General features: G+C 42.7%; 1 protein-coding gene across 4 annotated transcripts in view; it reads right to left on the bottom strand.

The window, feature by feature from the left end:
- PPARGC1A (PPARG coactivator 1 alpha) overlaps positions 1–19,863 on the bottom strand; it is a gene marked incomplete at both ends in the record, with an annotated part of 360,763 nt that overhangs the window by 54,697 nt on the left and 286,203 nt on the right. For 3 of the 4 annotated variants that reach the window (XM_080344250.1, XM_080344251.1, XM_080344252.1), the window contains one exon: positions 3,518–3,697. In XM_080344250.1, coding sequence (XP_080200376.1) covers positions 3,518–3,697 — 180 coding nt within the window. Of the gene's footprint in view, positions 1–3,517; positions 3,698–8,712; positions 8,761–19,863 lie in introns of those variants that run through there. The other variant, XM_080344253.1, reaches the window with a different exon arrangement.

The raw sequence follows: 19,863 nt of genomic DNA, 5'->3' as shown, positions 1-19,863 counted from the left end.
TAAGTTTTTTAAAGTCTAGTTCTTCACAAAAAGCAAATCCTGAGAGTGAACACTCCAAATAACTGGTCTTGGGTGACTTGTTAACTATTTACTTGCATGAACTTGTGTCAATAGACAGTGTGCCCTGAGAGGCAAGAACTCCTTCATTTTATCTTGCCAGTAGTCAGAACAACCCGCAAAGAAAACTAGGTGAAAAACAGAAGCGATCAAGCTATGAACAGAAAGAAATCAACTAATTCATAACATACATCTGTACACACGTTGATAAGAAGAGCCTCCGCGCTGGGGCAGACGGTACAGGCTCAATTCAGGATCAGTATCGGTTACACTGGCACATGAGCAGAATAACGCAGTAATGAATTAGGTACGTCTACTGGTGTGTTTTAATACTACGGAGAACGCCAGTATCTCATCGCACCTAAGTGGCCGAGAGCAGGGATTTATAGTCAACAGTAACGTTCTACCTACACTAATTGGACCTTTATCTCACTTGGCTCTTGGTTGCTACCACAACTATTAATTTTTAGTCCGTGAGAGTCCCAGTGCCACTGGGAGTGTCTAAGCTTGTGGGTGCTCAGCTCAGGCGAGCTTCCAGGCATGTGGTTTGCAGAAAGCTAGAAAATTCACTTTCTGAATGACAAGCCTTTCTTACAAAGAAGTGCACCAGCTTGAGACATCCAGGAACTTTGTAAAGGGCTTTTGAACACCGGCCCTCACCTAGACAATGCCACTTGTACTGCATTAATACCTCAAAGGAGAGCGTGCTTCATTCAAGGTTAGGTCTGGTAGCTTGTACAGCTTGTACAATAAACACTGCTCTTGTACTTCCCAATGTTTGTTTGCCATTCTGGTTCTTTCCCTTCCATCCTAAACAGACTGTATTTCCATTTTTGTATGACAAGGTCTCACCTGGAAGCTTGCTGCTCCCATGATAATAAGAGAGAAGAAAAGAAAAAAAAAAATTTAAAAACTAGTTATTTTCTTTAAAAATAAAAGGCAATGCAGATCAATATGAAAAAAACCTAGAGACTGCCAACTGGGAAACTGCACAAAACTTTTCATTCTCTCAGCTAAATCAAATAGTTCCTTGCAGAGCATGTGAGTTAGTCTCTGGAGGAAGAAAACATCTTCTTCTGTTCTTGAGCACCCCCAGTCGTCACATTACAGAGTGGCAGAGGCGAGAAATAGTGCAAGGTATCCAGCTGCACGATGGAGAATGGGGACAGGGTTCATGTATGGGAGGAGAAAGTAACTGTTTCATTCCCATCTTTCTAGGCCAAGCAACCAAGCAATGTAAATATAACATGGTATGAAGCTGAAAATAGTCTAATCCTGCACTGCAGTATTGCAAAATGCCACCAGAGCACAGTTTGTCCCTAGATGTTGTGTGGGCCAAATGGTGCTGTCAGAGACAGCAAGACAGCCTGCAACTGACACTGGGGAGGGTGAGGAAATTGTGCGTTTGTAGAGAGGACAACAGAATTTACCCATTAGGAAGGAAGCCGCATATTTCATTTCCAAATTATCATTTCTGACCTATTAGTTTCTGCCTAGATGTATTCCCCAGTTGCATACCACCTGTTTCTTCATACTGGGGCTGCTCATCCTCAGACACACCCGAACGGGCCCATGAGAGGTTACACGTAATGACCAGTACCTGGTGTCACCCTCTCCCAACACCGTTACATACACGCTTAACTGTTTATCTCACAGTTTGCAATATGCGTTGAGATGGGAATTGTCTCATATAGGAAGTGACAATTCCTATAAAAGGTATATAGGGGAATCATCACTACCTATATGAGACAATTTTGTACTCAGCAGCTGGGGACACCAGTGCAGCCGAGCAGTTATGCACAGGGCAAGCAATGAATCTGTGGTAAGTCACATCAAGTTCTACTGGTTTTACTGGAACGATGTGCGTGCTTAAAGCTGGTAGATGGCTAATTATATTACTTATCAGGAACTTGCAACTTAGAAGTCCGTTTTCCAAAAGAAAAATGCATCTGTATTTGTTTTTTTATGAATGAGTTAAAATACATCTCGGTTATGTGAAAAGCAAAACCACCATCCCTCACACCAGCCGCAAACGTGTTCCCTGCCCCCCTGCCACTGACCATCCAGACCTGCACACTGGCACACCGTACCCTGCCTGAGGCTGTACAACTGCAATTCAAGAACTAGACAGGCTCTGGAAACTTTGTAAAACAAGGCACAGAACATTATACAACTAATGAAAAAAAAAAAAAGGGCCTAAGCAAGGAGTTTTGCAGGAGTAATTTCACTTTTATTTGAATAAAATTAACACCAAGTTACTTAGGTGGAAATGATAGAAATTCAAAATAGAGGACCAGCTTCTGTTAGCAGTTACACTAGTATAAATCCAGAGTAACATCATCTGCATCAGAGAGATCACTGCGGTTTAGAGCTATATAAAGAATTTTTTTTTCAGGACATCTTGGGTAAGATGTCCTTGGGTAAGATTTTACTATACTGTTTCAGTTATTTTTTCAAGCCCTTAAACTCCAGTATGATAACTCAGGGTTTCCCTGAGCCAGTGGGCCAGCCGCAGCTCCTGGAGCTGTGGCACCTGCTGTGTGAGAGGCAGCACCCGCAGCTTGCTGTTGCACAAGGTCTTCCTGCCAGCTAATCAATTTATTGTCCCATTTCCCAGTCAGTGGATGATCTATGGCATCTCCTATCACCAAGGAGGGAGGGAGGTTATGGTTCAGGAGCGGCATGGCTATTCCATAACCACAGGGAGAATCATGAAGGTTTTGCACAACAAAAGCAGGAAGACTGAAGACGGAGATGAAGAGATCGTAACCCTCCTCTCATACACCTTAATCCTCTACGCAGAATTTTAAAGAAAACATTTAAATCTCTCTTACCGCCCTTCAACTTTTACTTTCAGACTGCTCTCCACCAAGAGATCTATGAGACATCCCAAATGATGTGCTGGTTCCTGAGCTACTCACAGCCCTCACTGCCTTCTCTGCCACGTCCACCCTTTTTCTCCCCTATACATCAACTACAAGGACCTCTCAATTTGTGTGCAAGTGCCTTACACTGTAACACTCCAAGCAGCCAAAACCTTCATTAGAAATGCTACTCATCAGCTAGCTGCTGTGCCACACTCCACTTCTTGCTGGGGAATGCAAGTGGAAGACAACAAACACGTTTCAACTTTTGTTTTTCTTCGTAGCTGACAGCCATGCAACTCCTCGCCGTGACACCACAGGGCAGTGCGCTCTAGGCACTGTTTAGCCATTTCTTTTAAAAGTGAAAAGTCCCATTTAACTCCTTTCAAGGTTTTTTTCCTTCCTCTCTCCAGATCACAGGCCTGGTTTTCATCATGAGGATTAAGGGTGCCAGTAATAATCCATAACACACATCACTACGTTTGTTGTCTCTTAATAGGGGAAAAATGGTAAAACTGTTGTCCACCAGGCTAAAGAAAATAGAAAAAAAAGTAAGCAAGGATTTTGCAACATGTACTTGCATCACCTTGCCTTACCTCGAATATGTTGGCAGGTTCATTGCTGTACTGATTGGAGATGATCTCTGACTGGTCGCTGTACCACTTGAGTCCTCCCAGAAAGCTGTCTGCATCCAGGTCGTTCACATCTAATTCGGAGAGGTCAAGTTCTGGGAGATCCGGGCAAAGAGGCTGGTCTTCGCCAACCAGAGCAGCACACTGCAGGAAACAGCAACACAGAAGTAGTTTCATTACTTACCAGGAATATATTAATATCATGTGATAAGAACTAAGCCTTGATTAAGCTATGGCACAGGGTCACTAGAACTGACTTTGTTTTCTGGAAGAAAATGCCACTAAATATTAAATCATTGTTAGCTCTATACAGGTATGCAAAGGGGAAGGGGAAACAGAAGGGCATAAGCTGCCTTCTCTATCATATCTCTGTCCAGGGGCAACAGCTTTCCTTCTCCCTATACTCTTTGATAACAATCGTGTTCAAAGCTTTATTAAATCCAACAGCAGAGGCCAAAGCATGGCCTTATTCTGCTTCAGAGCGAACCAGTGCAGGTAGAAGTTACAGATGAATACCTCTGGGCAAGGTCTGTCATGCATTTCCTGATGCATTCAGGTTAAAGAGGCACAGCCTGTTAGAGCCTTCAGCCCTGGAGGCTAGCTCAAGCTGGAGACAGTGACACTTCTACAGATCCTCACTGTATTCCTTGAGGTCAGTCATGATGGTGGCTACCATATGGACATGAAAAAGGTACGGGTAGGTGATGCTGCTGTGCCCTTTTCCCGATGCACGCTGTGATGCACAGACCACAGCCACCCAGTTACACGTCAGGGTCCTCACAAATGAAGGGAATTCTGAAACACCCCCATGTTCACCTCTGGTTGTCAGGCAGGGTTAGTTAACGCAGCCTTTCGCCTGCTTGGTGTGAACACGTATATTGTCCCAGTCCACTTCCTAAGTGTCCCCAGACAGTGGCTGCACTGAGGGAAACAAATAGATTTTCCTCCTCTAGCAGCCTCTGATCCAGTAATTCTAATGTAAAGGGTCTGTGAAACATTTTGGCTGAGGTAGTAAACAAAGTCTAGTCTGCACAGAACCTCTTGAGCAGTGCAAAATGTTTTTGTCTCTGTGACTTACCAAGAGAATAGTGATAAATACAAATAAACTTGGAATAAATGTCCTTTTATATGCTAGTATGAAGCTAGATAGGGTATTGACTGACCCACCGAGCAAGAAAATATTAATAACACACATCCACTTTAGCAAGGCAATTGAAATGTTAAGAGTACCCACCAAAACCATTTCCTAATTATGGAAAACACAAAGTGACAGCTTGGTAAATAGCAGAGTGCCATACGTCAATGCAGCCTGATGAAGTAATTCCTCCTGCGCTGCACCACGCACCTTTGTAACCCATCTCCGAACACCTGCGCTGACATGGCTATACTGCAAACCACACATAAAGCTGAATGGTTAAAAGTCATTTAAAGTCAGCTGTGTTTAAGGGCTTCCACCCTGCATATTTCTAGTGTTGTATTATGGATGGCCAGCAGCAGGCCCTCCTCAACTCCCGTCAGTTGACCGGGTGGGTTGAATGATTTCCCAACTTCTACTTGCACTGAAGTCAAGCCAAAAAGCGTCACTTTCTGAAGAGGAATGTCTGTAGGGCACTAACACAGTGTCCACGGATGCAAATTGCTCGATACCGGTTATGTCACTCTCGCAAGGACCGCCTTTCACAACAATGCCAGCGGGAGCTGCTGAAGGTGCATTTCATTGAGGTTTTTGTCCCTGGGAACCTCAGTGTGTCTGCAGTGCGCGGGCTGGATGCAGCAGCGCAGCCACCAGCAAAGACTTTGTCTGTTGGCACAAAGAGTCGGTGCAGCTGGTGCGAGCTATAATTTACCAGACAACTTCTACGTCTACCAGGACACTGCGAGATAATCACCCCACAGGCCAAGGGGCAAGGGAGCTGCGAGGCTGCGAAATGAGGCTCTGAAATAGCAGTTGCTTTTCTTCCTATTATTTAAGCGGCTGCAGAACTTTAAGAAGTCAAAACCCCACTTAAACAATTTTCACTGCACACAATTTTTTATCATTATTTTGGTCATAGGGGAGAGAAAAAAAAAAATTAGAGCGCTCTCTCTTCTTTAGTGCGAGACACAACCTTCCCGCAGCAATCTTATAATGCAGGGATGACCTTTTTTGATGCTTGGCCGAAATCTCTGATCTCATTAAAGGATAATCTAGTTTTTGACTGAAAAGGTAGATTTTCAGTATTATTCTCAGGTTTGTGTTGTGGAGGTCAGTAGCTTATAACCAATACTGTAGACTTCTGAAGTATCCTGCTGATCTGTTACTGCTTTCGTTTGTAAAAATAGCTTCACTCGGTGAACCACCTACTTAAACATGTTTACTCTTGGTAATCTGCATTTTTAAGTTCCTACGGTGGGCTTTTGAAGCAACATAAACGATGGCATTAAAAAAAAAATCCTGCTCATCGCAGCTTTAATTTGCCTACAGTGACTGCAATGTCACCTAAAAAAATTTAATTGCTGAAGTGAAGTATATATGCTCTTGCCAATGTTGACATGATAATAAAATCAATGTTTCTGAATATGACATTATGCTTCTAATCTGAGACACATTACTAGCAAGTGTTCCTGTTATTAATTTGTATTTGGCCTTTTGATGATGCCAGGTTTAACACTCCAAGTCCTAAAACTGTCCTCATCTGACACACCGATATTTACTGTTTGCCTATACATCTGTAACAGGTGCACCCGCATTGCTAGCATACGTTTTACTGTCTTCCCACCGTTATTTGATATTATAGTTATTCCATAACTATAGCTTTAATTTTATAGTAACATCTAGGAGGATAAAGCAGTCACTAAAGACAAAAGGCTAATTACTGTGCGTTATTTCACTCCAACAGACTTTTTTTCTCTTAGTTCAGGTGCAAACAATAAATTAGCTTAACTGCACTGACAACAGTGAATCATTATAATTAAGTATAATTCTCCATTAACCTTTTGGATGTTTTTGTGCCTTTGAAGGTAAATTAAAAAAAAAAAAAAAAAAAAAGAAGACTGGACTTGTGCCATATTAATTATATTAATGAAAAAATAATCTGCAATTTATTTTTAACAAATTTTTCAAACAGTCTAGGGGGTGAACCCCAGAAAGAGAGACTTGACAGAATATATGTCATGTGGATTCTCTCTATCAATCTTTGCAACCTTACTGTATATCACTTTCATTAAGCTGTGAAGCACTGGGGACGCTGATCAGCTACAGTGATGCAGGCCTTTATTAAGCAACACGCCATCCTGTCATTATGTGAGTGAGAATATAATACATTTTACGTTGACAGCAAACATTAATGATTCAAAAAATGAAAGCTGCCTCTAGTACCTGCTGCCTGTGATATTTTAGATCAGTAAAGATGATCCCCTGAGCCAAAGCACCACACAGACACTACTGTATTGCTATAGGAAGTGCAATGCAGGAGCACGTTGGTAAAATCCTACCCACAGTTAATCCATCCACCACACAATTAATATTAAGATCAAACCTTTTTTTTTTTTCTTCTTCTTCGCACTATGAAAAAGTCATTGACATAAATTATCTATTCTGTTACTAGCTTGAAATTACTGCAGGAACTCTAGTGATTAAAATAAATCTTCAGTATTTCCATATAAGCTGGTTCTTCAATCAGCTCCTAGCAGCATTAGGAATAATACATGATGGAAAAATGAAGCTACGGCAGCTGAGACCCACGCTACAAGCCAGACAACAACCCACAGGATACTCCAGCTACTCAGAAACAATTAGGACTTTGGAGCCAGAAAGTCATCCACTTACAGCCTTGACTCATAATAGCTACAGGACATATGAATTATCCATATCTATTCCACTTTACCAAGAAATCAAAACAAGATAAGAGCAATTACAATATGCAAACAGAAATCAGTGGATACAATGGCAAGCTGCAAATACTTAAAACACGACAAAAAGACTTGAGAATCCGTATGCATGCTCCACCAGATGGGAAAAATGTACTGGAGAACACAGGAACGTTTTTACTTTAGATGGGTAGCTCTCTACGGCATGAGCATCATACCTAAAAAGCATCGCCTGTAACCTGTTTTTCCTTCCCCCGTTGCCTGAGGGGAGCATTTTAAGCACTTATTCCAAACTCGCAGCCAGAGAGTTAGTTCCTTTGAGCAGGTCTGTATTTGGGATTCCATTCCATAGGGTCCAAAGAAAGTTTGTCTTGCTTTGCAAGTTGCCCGAACTTTCAGGTAACGCTCCATTTTGCCAAATGCAAACATGTAGAAATCCTCAAACCTCACTTTCTACTCCAGAGATTACCAGGGAGCTGCTTGCCTTTTTTTTTTTTCCTTTCCCCTTTATGAATTGTAGCCAGCAGAAGCTGTGGATTTGATGTATTGCCGTCTATTTTTACACAAGCAGCAGCAGCAGCAGTGGCAGCAGCAGTTCACACAGTCCTGCATAAACTCTATTCTCATGGTTCATCCTGTTGTCTCTGCCGTACAGCGGGATTTAACCATTTGCTGGACTACTTGGATTGCCTGCGACCCTGCTCTACTGGACATTAGCTACAGCGTCATTATTCCAATATCACAAGAAGCAGGGAAACGTTTCCTTCCAGAAATCTCTTTTTAAAGCATTTAAAGCCAAACAACAGGGTATTCATTCTTGTGTGCATGTTTGAATTCTGCAGCTGATAAACAAGGAAAAAAAACCTTCGACAGAGCACAGTAAAACAAGCAATTAAAATATGAAGCCGTTGGTTAATTTTAACAACTTTTTTTTTTTTTAGGGGGGGGGAAATTAATGTTAATCTTATTGTAAATAAACATGGCATTTTTCCAACCAGGCCACTAAATGCCACTGGAAAGACTTCAGACACCGATTCATATCAATATCTTAGAGCATAAATATTGCATATGACAGGAAAGCGAGCCAGAGGCACATGAAAATAGTTTCCAACTGCAGGAGATACTGATGACAGGAGCTCAGCTTTGATTTGCTCAAGGCATCACAGAGTAACCTTAAAATAGCAAACTTAGTGGAGTTAAGATAAGATTGGGACTTGTTTGCAAAGTCTGCCTCCTCGGCCATCCTGCCGGCCCCTGGCAAGCCCACCGTGCCCGCGCCCCACGCGCTGCCCACGCCGCGCTGCCCTCACCTCCAGATCACTCCATACAGAGTCCTGGTTGCACATGTCCCACGCCATCCAGCTGCGGAGCGACGGCAGGAAAGCTGGCAAACTACGGTCCAGAGGCAGGCAGGCAGCAAGCAGACACTCATGCAGGCAACGAGACCCTCTCTGAGAGTGAACCGAAGGCACCTGTCTTACTACTGTTCCCCGTCACATGACAAAGCTATTAAAAAGTAGGCTGGGCTGTCACTCATCCAGCCTTCTGGTGCCGCTGCTCCAGCCCGTGACGTCACCAGGGGCAGACCCAGCCTGAAGTGAAGTAAATCTTTGCAAAACCCGCTCAGAGCTGGGCGGCCGCGGCACCACGCTGCGATCCCAAGCACATTTCCACGCCACACCCCCGAAACTCTGCTCCTGCCGTAGCGCAGCTCCTAGCCCTCCCTATCTTTTAAATTTCTTGGCTTGCTTTCTTTTTCCACCCCCTCCCTCCACGCAAACAACAGGCAGAGCTGTGCTTATGAAGAAAAAGTGAAGTAACTCCCAGGCGAGCTCCAGCCTGCGTGCTCCGAGCAGCCCGAGCCCGACCTCTGCAGCACCCACACGGGCTGCCGGCGCTCCCCCCTTCCGAGAGGCTGTCCCACAGTTCGCCAAAAGTTATGACACCTTTGAACAGTTTTATTTTTTTCCACTTGAGGACTGTGCATCTCATCAAGTATTTTCGTTAGTTTAACAGGTTCTCGCCGGTAACTTCAACTTGAGTTAGTTTTTTTCCACACCAAATGCACCAGCACGCACCCCCTCCCACCCCCAAGCATTTCCCAGGAATGGAGTAAGCATCTATAAAAAACATTCATACAGTTATCTCACCTGCTATAAGGAGGGAGCCTGATCCTGTTCCCAGCTAGATTACAGTATTTCTCAGCTGCTCTTTAATCGCTTCTCTGTCCCAGTGTACTCCCCCTAGAAACCAGGGTTGTTACAAGCAGCCGCCACAGTCCTGCCCATAACCGCTCAGCCCCCCGTCTGCTTTTCCTGCAAGCACCGCTGCCTCAGGGTGCATTTCTGTACGAACACCATGCACCAACCTCTCTGACCTGGAGCCAGCGTTTTCACACCGAAAATCAGAAAACCCCTCTTGTCGTGTGAACACCCCGCCACGCTGCTAACACAAGTGTCTCCTCCTCGAAGCCTGTGCCCAGAAAACAGGGGCTGCTGCAGGTGCAACTGGTTTGTGATGCCCCTGAGCACCCAACAAACTCCAGGGACCACGCTGAACCGCAAAACGCTGCCCACAACAGGGACAAAAAAATCAAATAAAGGTCTTGTGTAACTATCCCCACCTGCCTGCTTATTGACTTAAGTTGCAGGTATATTAATTAGCTGGGTGCAAAAATCTCGTGAAATGTAAGCGCTGGCTCCGTCGCACTGGGCTAGCAGTCAGTCACAAAACTATAATTGATCATCCTCCTTGTCATGAAATATTCATTTTCATTGTTATTTGCAAACTTCAGTATTCTAAAGGCTAAATGAATTCAATTATTATACAAGGCTGTGGCGACTTTGCTGAGAGAAAAAATAAATAAAAAGAAGTACAGTTCTTGAAATAGTCTTTCTCCCGCAGACACTGGAAACTTCAGAAATGGTAGGAGGTCTCAGATATATTCTTAGCTTATTTGTGTTCCCTTGTAATTCATTATTGCCAGTCCTGATAAAATGTACAGTTTTCCCGGCTCTTGCTTAAGTTGCAAATCACATCACGCTGTCATATTTTCACCAAGCACAGATGACAAAAATGGCATTGTTTTTACTTTACTTAATTAAAAAAAACCACAGCAAAATACTGAATGACTACAGAAAGCCTTTCCTACGAGTGATTAAATTAACGGTATTGCTTTGCTCGCACAATGAAAAAAAACTTCATTTCCTTCCCAATTATATGCTGATTTAATGATAAAACAGCAGTAAATTATTAAGATTTGGGGCAAAGGTGAGTACCTCTACCCTCCCCAAACAGTCAACTGTGAAATAATGCTGGGCACCTGCCTGCCTGGAGTGGAGTCGGTTCTTATTAATTATTATCTGTGGATCCATGGTTGGTGGAATATTCTCCTTCAATACCTACTTATAATTGTGTTCATTGACTGTGCCGAATCCATCATCTGTTTTTTTTGAGGTTTCATTCACACCTTTTATAGAAATGTATTTACACTGGAACATTTCATATTGCTGTTTTGGATATTTTGACCTGCTCATGTTGTTTCTATTTTCTACATTTCCACTTCACTGCTTTCCCTTCAAATTAGCAAGTTAACTGATAAATATAAACTGTGACCTTAGTGGTGCTCTCACTATACAAGCTTTAGAGATTGGAGAACTTTCTTAGTGCACTGTAGACAGTGCAAGCCATAGGTAATAACAACAGAGTCCCCGAGAGCTTTTCTATGGCCCTGTCCACATTACAGCTTGAACTTTACTGGCAGTCCCAGCGCTACCTGGAATGGATGCCAAGCACGATTCCAACTACAAAAGACTCTGAGCTTTCAACAAAGGTTCCGCATTGCTCAGGAAGAATTTTATTTTTAAAAATCAAAGTGTCTTACCCCAGCCATAGTATAAATTTACTCACTAGGACCTTTTTTCTCACATGTTTTAATGTGTTTTATTGAGCGTAGCGCACATAAGAGAAGAAAATCAAGGCAGGCAGTTGCAGCGGTGGTGCAGCTTGGAAACGGTGCAGCCTCAGCCTAAGTAAATGAAGCCTGTGAAACCCAGCCAGCACCTAAGCTGCTCTCCTCAAAGAAAACCTTGTCTTCTGAACATTCCCTAGTGGCTTTAGCAATGCCCTCCCCTTGTGTTTTGACAACACTAAAGAATTGCACAAACATCTTTCCCGGGGCAATACCTGAGCACGTGCATGTTATTTGGTTCCATAACAAACACATCCAAAGAAAACCGTCTTTCAGCAAAGTCTGCCGGTCCCTTTGGCCCAATCTGCCCTGCTGAAATGTCCGTGATCAGACCACCCCCTCAATCCCTGCGCTTCCCTGGTTTTCAGGTTACTCTGTACATATTCTCAGAGATTCCCAAGCTTTGTCTTTTGTTCTTCAAGGGCCATAGTCAAAGAGAGTTCTGGCAAGCCTTCCAACAGCGTTTGGACACAAATTCCCAAATGCTGATACATTTTTTAATGGGACTGGAAGGTATGTCTGCCTGCAACAACACGGAATAGGATTCAAAGACCAAAGCCTTCAGACACTCTGTCCTTGACTTTTTCCTGAATTCAGCATTCATTTTATCTCTTCTTCCTCTTCTTTCACCCACATTTTCTAACCATGATCATGTTTTTATTCCCTGCAGTTTAGATTTCTCAAAGAAGCTACTGATTTTGGAGCCCCCCATAATTTTGAAACCCAAAACTTAGTCCCTTCATCATGGCACTGAGGAAGAAAGAATTTCTTTCCTTGCCCCCAAGACTATGGTACTTGTTGATTTTCAGCAAAGTTTGCTCCTTTTTCAGTGCAGTAAGGACAACCAGACAGTGCTGGAGTTTCAGCAAGCTAATGTTTGCAAACCAGTTCTTACACCAGTTCAACCCTTTCTACTTGACCCTCCAAGACAGAACGGCCTTACAGCAGAAGATCAGCCAGTGCTGTATATAAAAGAACAAACTGCACTCCAAAGGTGTGTTAGCGTGAATGGAGTTCTATATAAAGTATATGTACCCTATTAATTTTTTATTAGAAATCTTCCTTCTGTGCATCTTTACTCTTATTTTTTTGCACAGTTCTGTATTTGTTTTCCACTCCATTCTCTCAGTTCCACTTCTATCCTATTTGTTTGCTGATTTTTTTTCCTTCTCAGCTTATTTTACTTATTTATCCAGTTCATCCTACCCAGAATACACTCTCAATAGCATAAGCCAGTGAGTCAAACTCCTTGAACTTCTGGGTTCACTGGTGCAGTAATTCTACAATGGAATAAAGCAGTATGCCCTCTCCAATTCTGCTAGGGCTGTTATGAACTGATATATATATATAGAGAGAGAGAGAGGGAGAGAGAGAGAGATACTTTTTTCCAGAGGAAGACCACAATGGTGTTCCACACCACCTCTCTGTAAAAGTCAAGAGATTTGGGCCAAATTAATTTCTGGCCCAACTGTGGGCAACAGGCTGCTGTCTCAGGAGCCATATATTAGAGACTCCAAAATAACTTTCTCTGAACAGCAATGCGTTACTGACATTACTAACACCATGCTGAATTTTGCCACATCTGCCTCCACAGACTGAGGGCTCAAATAAACAGCACTGAATGCCAGGGGAATTCGCTTGCTTGTTCACATGCAAATGGACCTGACTCTGAATATTCACTATTAATGCAGATTAGCTGATTATCAGTGTTAACCAGGCTTGCAGACATGCAACTCTTTATAACTTGGGGCATGTAGTAAAACCTTCCAGGACTGCCTAAGTGAAGCAGGAGCACAGGTACCCGCTACAAGAAATCTTCATGAATTTTCTCATACCTCCCTGAACATGTCTCTCTTCACAAGCATATTTCACTTATTATTAAAACATGAAAAGCAAAGCCACCCAGCTGATTACATTAAAAAAAATATTTGTCACTTGTTTCCCCAACATTTGGAGCATATGTTCTCCAGGACCCACATTTACTATGATTTGCAGGAAAATCCAGCTTGTCAGGCCTGTTAAAAGCAGCATGAACAATGCCTTTCACTCGGGTGTTGCTGTTTCGCAGAGAGACTAATCTGTAAAAGAGCATCTACATTTAAATTTATTGCTGCTATATGTTTGAGAAATGGAGCCCTGTAAAATCATCAGTTTCCTGGGGAGGCTTTGGTGCTGTTTGGGTGCAGACACCCAGACAAGCCAAGGAGACACATTCCAGTTTTGCAACTTCTTGCACATTGGCAGAGCAGGCACGACCACATCAAAATTGCAGACCATTGCAGATCTTCATCAACTCTCCTTTACTCACCTCACCACTGATATTTCCTTGGAACAAAAGAACTCATAAAATTCTTTCCCCCTTGCTTTTTCCTTCCAAGCGTTTAAATCTCTGGGAAGAGACCAAAACCTGCTCACATCTGATATTATCAGACCCAGGGAAGTGGCTTCTGGCACTCCTGTTCAGCAGTTGGGGGCATTGTCCCCACACATTCAGAAGCTGTGTCCTTCCTCTTCCCTGCCCAGCCTTGCCAAGATGCTCACACAACCCCTTTGGGCATGGGAAACTGTCTCCTCCAGCTCCAGCCACAAAGCATAGAACCTAGGGAAGCTTCAGAGATACATGTGGTAATTATAACGCTCTGCAGGGCCCTAGAAAACCCCACCCAGATCCTTCCTGTTAGCCCTATGAGCATCCACCGTGCACCACCTTCCCTGGGGCATCTAGAATATTACCTTGGAGCTCTTGTTTCCTGACTCATTCATCATTAACACCATCAAGTTTCTACTGACTTTTTCTGAGGGGAATCTGAAGATGATCCCAGGAACCACCACCATGGTTTCGATATCTTGGGGTACAGAAAAGATTCCCTGATGCAACTGTAAGCAGTGTGGTGGGAGCCAGGGCTGTTCTGCAGCCACCATCCCTTGCTGAGGCTGCCGCTTGGCTGCCACGCTGCATTTGGGCTGGCTTTGCCACCTGGCCAGTTGGCCACCAATGTGCAACCTCCCAGTTCAGTGGGAAGCCGTGGTGCCCAGGCTGCCACGGCAGCACAGGAGAGCACACTCCTGCTGGCCCCACGACAAGGCCCGTGGTAGCTAATGGAAGAAAAAAACCCCGTATTTCCATAACACAGCCTATCTGTTCTCTGAAATGGCTGGGAAGGCGACTGCAGTGGAGCACACACAAGTCTGCAGCGCCGCACTGGAGAGAACAGTAACCTTTAAATACGCTAAAATCAAATCTTGTTTTACACAAAACCGCTATGGTAAAGTCGATGTGAATGAAGCACCTTTGAGTGAAGGAACAGAGGGAAAGGCAGTGGACAGCTTTAGTGCCTCCTAGCAATTTTTTTTAATAAACTAGAGATGACAGACAGCCTTACCAACACATCTCTCATCTTCAAATAAGACTTTCTTCAGACAGAGCTCAGTGGAACTGAGTCAGCCTTTTTTCTTGGGCCTAGCTCTTGGCATTTTTTGTATTAAAACAAAGTATAATGTGGAAATAATTCTGAACTGTAGCCATCTGAGTGGATTTTAGTAACACAGGCCACAGATTTGCTTTGTTGCAGTTTTAGGCCAACAAAATAAAATGAAGATATCACACAAAAGAACTGGAGTTGTTGTGTTTTGTGTTTTGTTTTAAACCTGCTTATGCACCACCTCACCCTTTATAGGGTTGTACCTGGCTACGGAGGAGGGCGAGCTCCTGCGGGGCTGCGGTTGGTGGGCAGCAGAGCTGCTCTCCCGCAGCAGCCAGCACACGCTGTGTGGCCTCCAACGGTCCCAGACCGCAGCAAATGTCCCCTTCCCCAGCTGCCCACAGCCCCTGCACCCCGTTTTCCCGAGTCAGCCAAGGAGAGGCCAAGAGGAAACGGGGTCACCTCACCGCGACAGCCAACACAGTCTTCCCACAGACAAGGCTCCTGAAGGATCAGCTTAGCCTGACCTCTTAACTAGTAGTTCCTGGCGGCCAAAATCGAGCCCTGAAGTTATTTTTAGCCAGAACCCTTCATGAGCTGCAGTTAACTTGCAATATGCAAACTAGTGACTAGTGCTAGAGGAATCCCTATGGGTTTCGTGGTTCCACTCTCTGCTCAAAAGTCCAATTATTCATTTTTCTGGGAGCTGCAATATTAATCTAAAAAAGTTGCACAAATGGCAAGAGATGACATCCTGCCTCCATCCCTAATCCAGAAAACTGAAAGAAAGGAAGATGAGCATTTAGCCCAGGGGTTATTAGCTGTACCAAATGGCAGCTGGAAACCTTTGGAGGCTGCCCCTTCTCCAGCGATGCTTTTGACGAGAAATTTGTCAGTACTTCCACCTTTGACTCAGGACCAAACAAACTAGTGCAGAGATGAAATGGGAGAACTAGCCATACTACCCATGGAGAGGTCTGGGCTGAGTTAATATCTTATTCTAATTTTATTTTATTCTATACTATCCAAATCACCTGCTTGCATGGCTGTACAGGAAAAATGCAACAAAGTAAAAGAGGGATTAAAGTGGCTGGAAGGGGTGATTGCTCTAAATCCTTTGGAAGGGAATGGGATTTTTTAAATGGATATAGGCAGGCTTTGAATCAGACCTTACCACAGAAGGTGGGACCAAGACAGTTCAAAGCAGAAACTCCTGCACACATTTCTACCTTTTAAAAAATTTCATACTACTCGGGTTTCCCCAGCTTTCCCCGGTGAATGGAACAGGGATAAAGTGCTGAGACTGCACCAGCTATCACCATTTTGGGCATCTTTGTGTAGTATCTGCTGAACATCCTTTGCTCTGGGGCACTGGTTAGTCTCACAATTATTTTTTAAGTGGGTACCAGCAAAGATTCATACCTCCTCCCCAAAAGAGCCATGACTGTACTTTAATTACTTCATGCCAATCAAGAGATAAGACAAGTTTGCTTCTTTCATGTTTGTCCCTAATGGATCTCTACCATAATAAAATTCCCTGACAATCTGACACAATTAAACATTAATTGTTGTCTCTGCTCTGTTGAACTCCACATGCAGAACAGAAAGCCAGGGCAATGCATTTAGGTGAAAGCAATGAAAGGACCGTGTAGGATTCCCACTGAAATAGAGACCTCTCCACAGTGCACCTTCCCTATTGCCCATTGCAGGCTTCCCCCTTTCTCTCTCAGGAGCAAAGAACCAAGTAAAAATAGGAAACTGTTTGAATGGAAAATTATTTTAATTTATGTTGCAAGTTGCTATGAAAAAAAACCTCTGAAAAAAACAGCAAACCAACACCAACGAGCACTTCATCATAATATTATTACCAATTTATTAAACCGAGATTGCACAGACTGGAGAAATGAGTGTGACACATCCCCAGGGGTTTCTGGAGGTAGACCTCCAGCTGTGTCATTCTCACATGCGCTCCTCTTCACAAAGGCACAGAAAAATGTTTGCGCTTCAGCTCAATGCAACAAAATTTCACATTGTTTGCAGGTTTTCTGTAAGGCAGGGTAGGCGCGCACACAGCAAGCTGGAGATGTACACGCTGGGGAGACAGGGCTACCGTCTTCCAGGGAGAGGGGGAAACAGCAGTTGTTAATTTGCATCCTGGACAATGCTATAAATTGAAGCATTGCTGTCAACTCCTGCCCAGTAAACATGCTCAATTTCATCTCCCGTAAAAAGGCAAGCAGGCACTAAATAGGAACACATTTTGATTTTCATTTAGCCACTTTAATGATAGGTGATGTTAGCGGAAAAGATCATTTATCTTCAGATTTATTTTATATGAGATAAAAGGCCTTGCCAATTTTTTAAAATTCATTTACACAAGTGAATAAATCTTCTGAAACAATAAGTGGGAAAGTCATATTTCTTTAACTTTGCTAAAATCTGAAAATGCTGATCTTGGAGTGAAATAGACGGCACTAGCATTTCAATCAAGAATATAGACTCCTAAATAAGAGGCACAGCTTTACTTCAGAATAAAATCTCTCAGAGAATAGTCTTTTTTATGCATTTTGTCAAAAATCTCTGACAAATCAGGAGAGACACGTGCAATTTTTATTTCACCTTCATTTTTAGATCAGTCCCAAAGTGAAGGCTACCTAAAAATAGACCAGATCTAACCTTTCCAATGTCTATACTGCTGCATACCAGAAACACAAGCTTTCAGTGCCTCTCATGGCTTTCAGATCCTTGTGCTGTGTCTGTCTTCTCCTCTAGCACATTATCCCTTGTTGTGTATCGCACCCAGGCACGAGATGAGCTGCAAGTCGCAATGTGCAGCATGTTGAATTATGTGATATGTGTTAATTCGGGATATGCAGCAAGAGCATCAAAACCAGCCTTCCCCTTTGGCTGTTTGAGTTTGTCTCAATAAGGACACTGGCAACATCGAACCTGGTGAGGATGTGAAAACGAAGCTGTGCTGGCTGACCCAGCAGCTCTGCTCACAACAAGCAAGCTGCCTGGTTTGCAATATACAACTCTTAAAAATATGTCAGGGAACAATAAGCTCTTTTGTCTTATTGTTTGCTACAGCGCTCGCAGACACACTTCTATCCATTTAAAGATGAGACTTTCCAACAGTGCCCTGAACCCTGAGTGACTGGTATAGAATTACAAGACAGCAGATTACGCGGTAACTATTTCTTTGCATTGCACTTTCTAAATTGTGATTCTGCTTGGCTTCAACAGTACAGGTCGAATTCATCCCAAGCACATTCCCAGCAACTTCAGGTCAGTCGTACCTGAAAAATCAATAGCATTTTAAGTTGATGAAGTTATAACAAGGGTGATTTGGGCCCAGGCTGTACAAACACTTTTATTGTAAATATTCTTCACTGGGTGTTATGCTTTGGTGAATGTACTTCCATGTTCTCTACTGCTAAACACTCTGCTTAGCAGGTCCAGAAGCCACACCAGGAGCTGGAACAGGAGAAATCTGTACTAAACCAGGTTACAGGGCTGCCCTGGAGGCTTTGAGTGACTGTGACTTTTGCTTACACGAAATAGAAAATCACCTTGTACCAGTTGTTAGCTTGCTATTCCGAGCAGGAATGAGCTCGAAAGGACTTGCTTTTCTTTGTTTACTGCCATGCTCTGTTCTGACAGAGTCAAAAGTTTATCAAGGCATTTTGGTCTGCCAAAAAATGAACGAAATAACTTATACTGATCAAACAAGGAAACAAAGCAGCAACAGACTAAATGAGTTCTTTCAAAGAATTTTGGATGGAAAATATCTTACCTGCTGACAGAGAGGCAAGAATAGCAAACAAAGGCATCGGAATAAAAACTATTCAATAAAATATCGATTTCATTATCACCACCTTTTCAACTTAATTTTCTTGGCATCCATATCCCTAATGCAGGTTTGTGATAGATCGTACAATCACTTTTTAATTAAGCCCTACTGTGCTTTGTATTAAGAACAAGGCAGTAGACATTATGGTACAATATATCTACCAAAATATTTAATGCTTATCCTTTTCATTTTGGTATTTAAAAGTTGTTCTCTTAGGAGGTGGTATCAGTATTTAACAACATTCTTGACAGCAAGTATAAAAACCAAAAAGCTTCATACTTAATCTAGCTGTGTCAGAACTGAAACCCCTTAAAATAATTGCTTTCTGAATATATGGTATTTCCATTGCATTATTTTATTATTACCCAGCTTTCAACATCTTAAGATGCAAAACTTGCTCCCTCTCCTACATACTGATGAGATATGAAGTGGCACAAGAATAGAAAACTGCCATTTGACCAATACAGGTGAATGGTACATGAAGCAGATGTTATCCTGTTACAAGAGATATTTAATGAGACACTGTAGAAGACTGGAAGCTTCCTGAGGTGGCAGCATTTTCTCTAGCTTTTAGGTCTCTTTTGGAATATTGCAGCTTTGCTGCTTGTGATGGGGCAGATCCTGTAAAACAACAGCAACTCTTCTTCCAGTAGATTACTGGCACTTTTCAGAGGGCAACATTCACTTTAATTACTAAAATGTACCCACCTTCTTCATCCAAGGAAGAAAAGACTGTTGTTGCATATATAATATGGTTTTAGTTTTTAATGCCAGAAGTGAATCAGTAAACATAGTTACATTATGGTATACTACTTCTTATTCTGTACCCATAGTAACCAAATTAATCTCAAGGTGCTGCTGGCATTAATTCAATCTGAAGCTCATACTTTGGATTTCACATAGGTGCCTTCATCCTATTCTTCTTCTCAACTAATAAAATGTTAATATATGGCAATATATTTATTTCAGGTTCAGTTCAAGTTGAGGAGTGCAGTACTTTGCAGAAACCTAATTAATATCAATCATATACTACAACACTGTGTGGTTTAGTATACAAAAAAAAAAGGTGTTGCCACATGAGGATGAAACAGATGACCCAAGAATTAATTTCTGGCTGTAACTTCTCTGTCTCTAGGACAGGGATGGCCAGATTTTCCTTACCATTCAATCTCAATTTAAAAAAATGCATAACATGCAGCCAAGAACTACAATAAAT

This window comes from Nesoenas mayeri, assembly GCF_963082525.1.
Source record: "Nesoenas mayeri genome assembly, chromosome: 4".
Taxonomy (NCBI): Eukaryota; Metazoa; Chordata; class Aves; order Columbiformes; family Columbidae; genus Nesoenas; species Nesoenas mayeri.
This window is presented reverse-complemented; position numbering and strand designations above follow the sequence as displayed.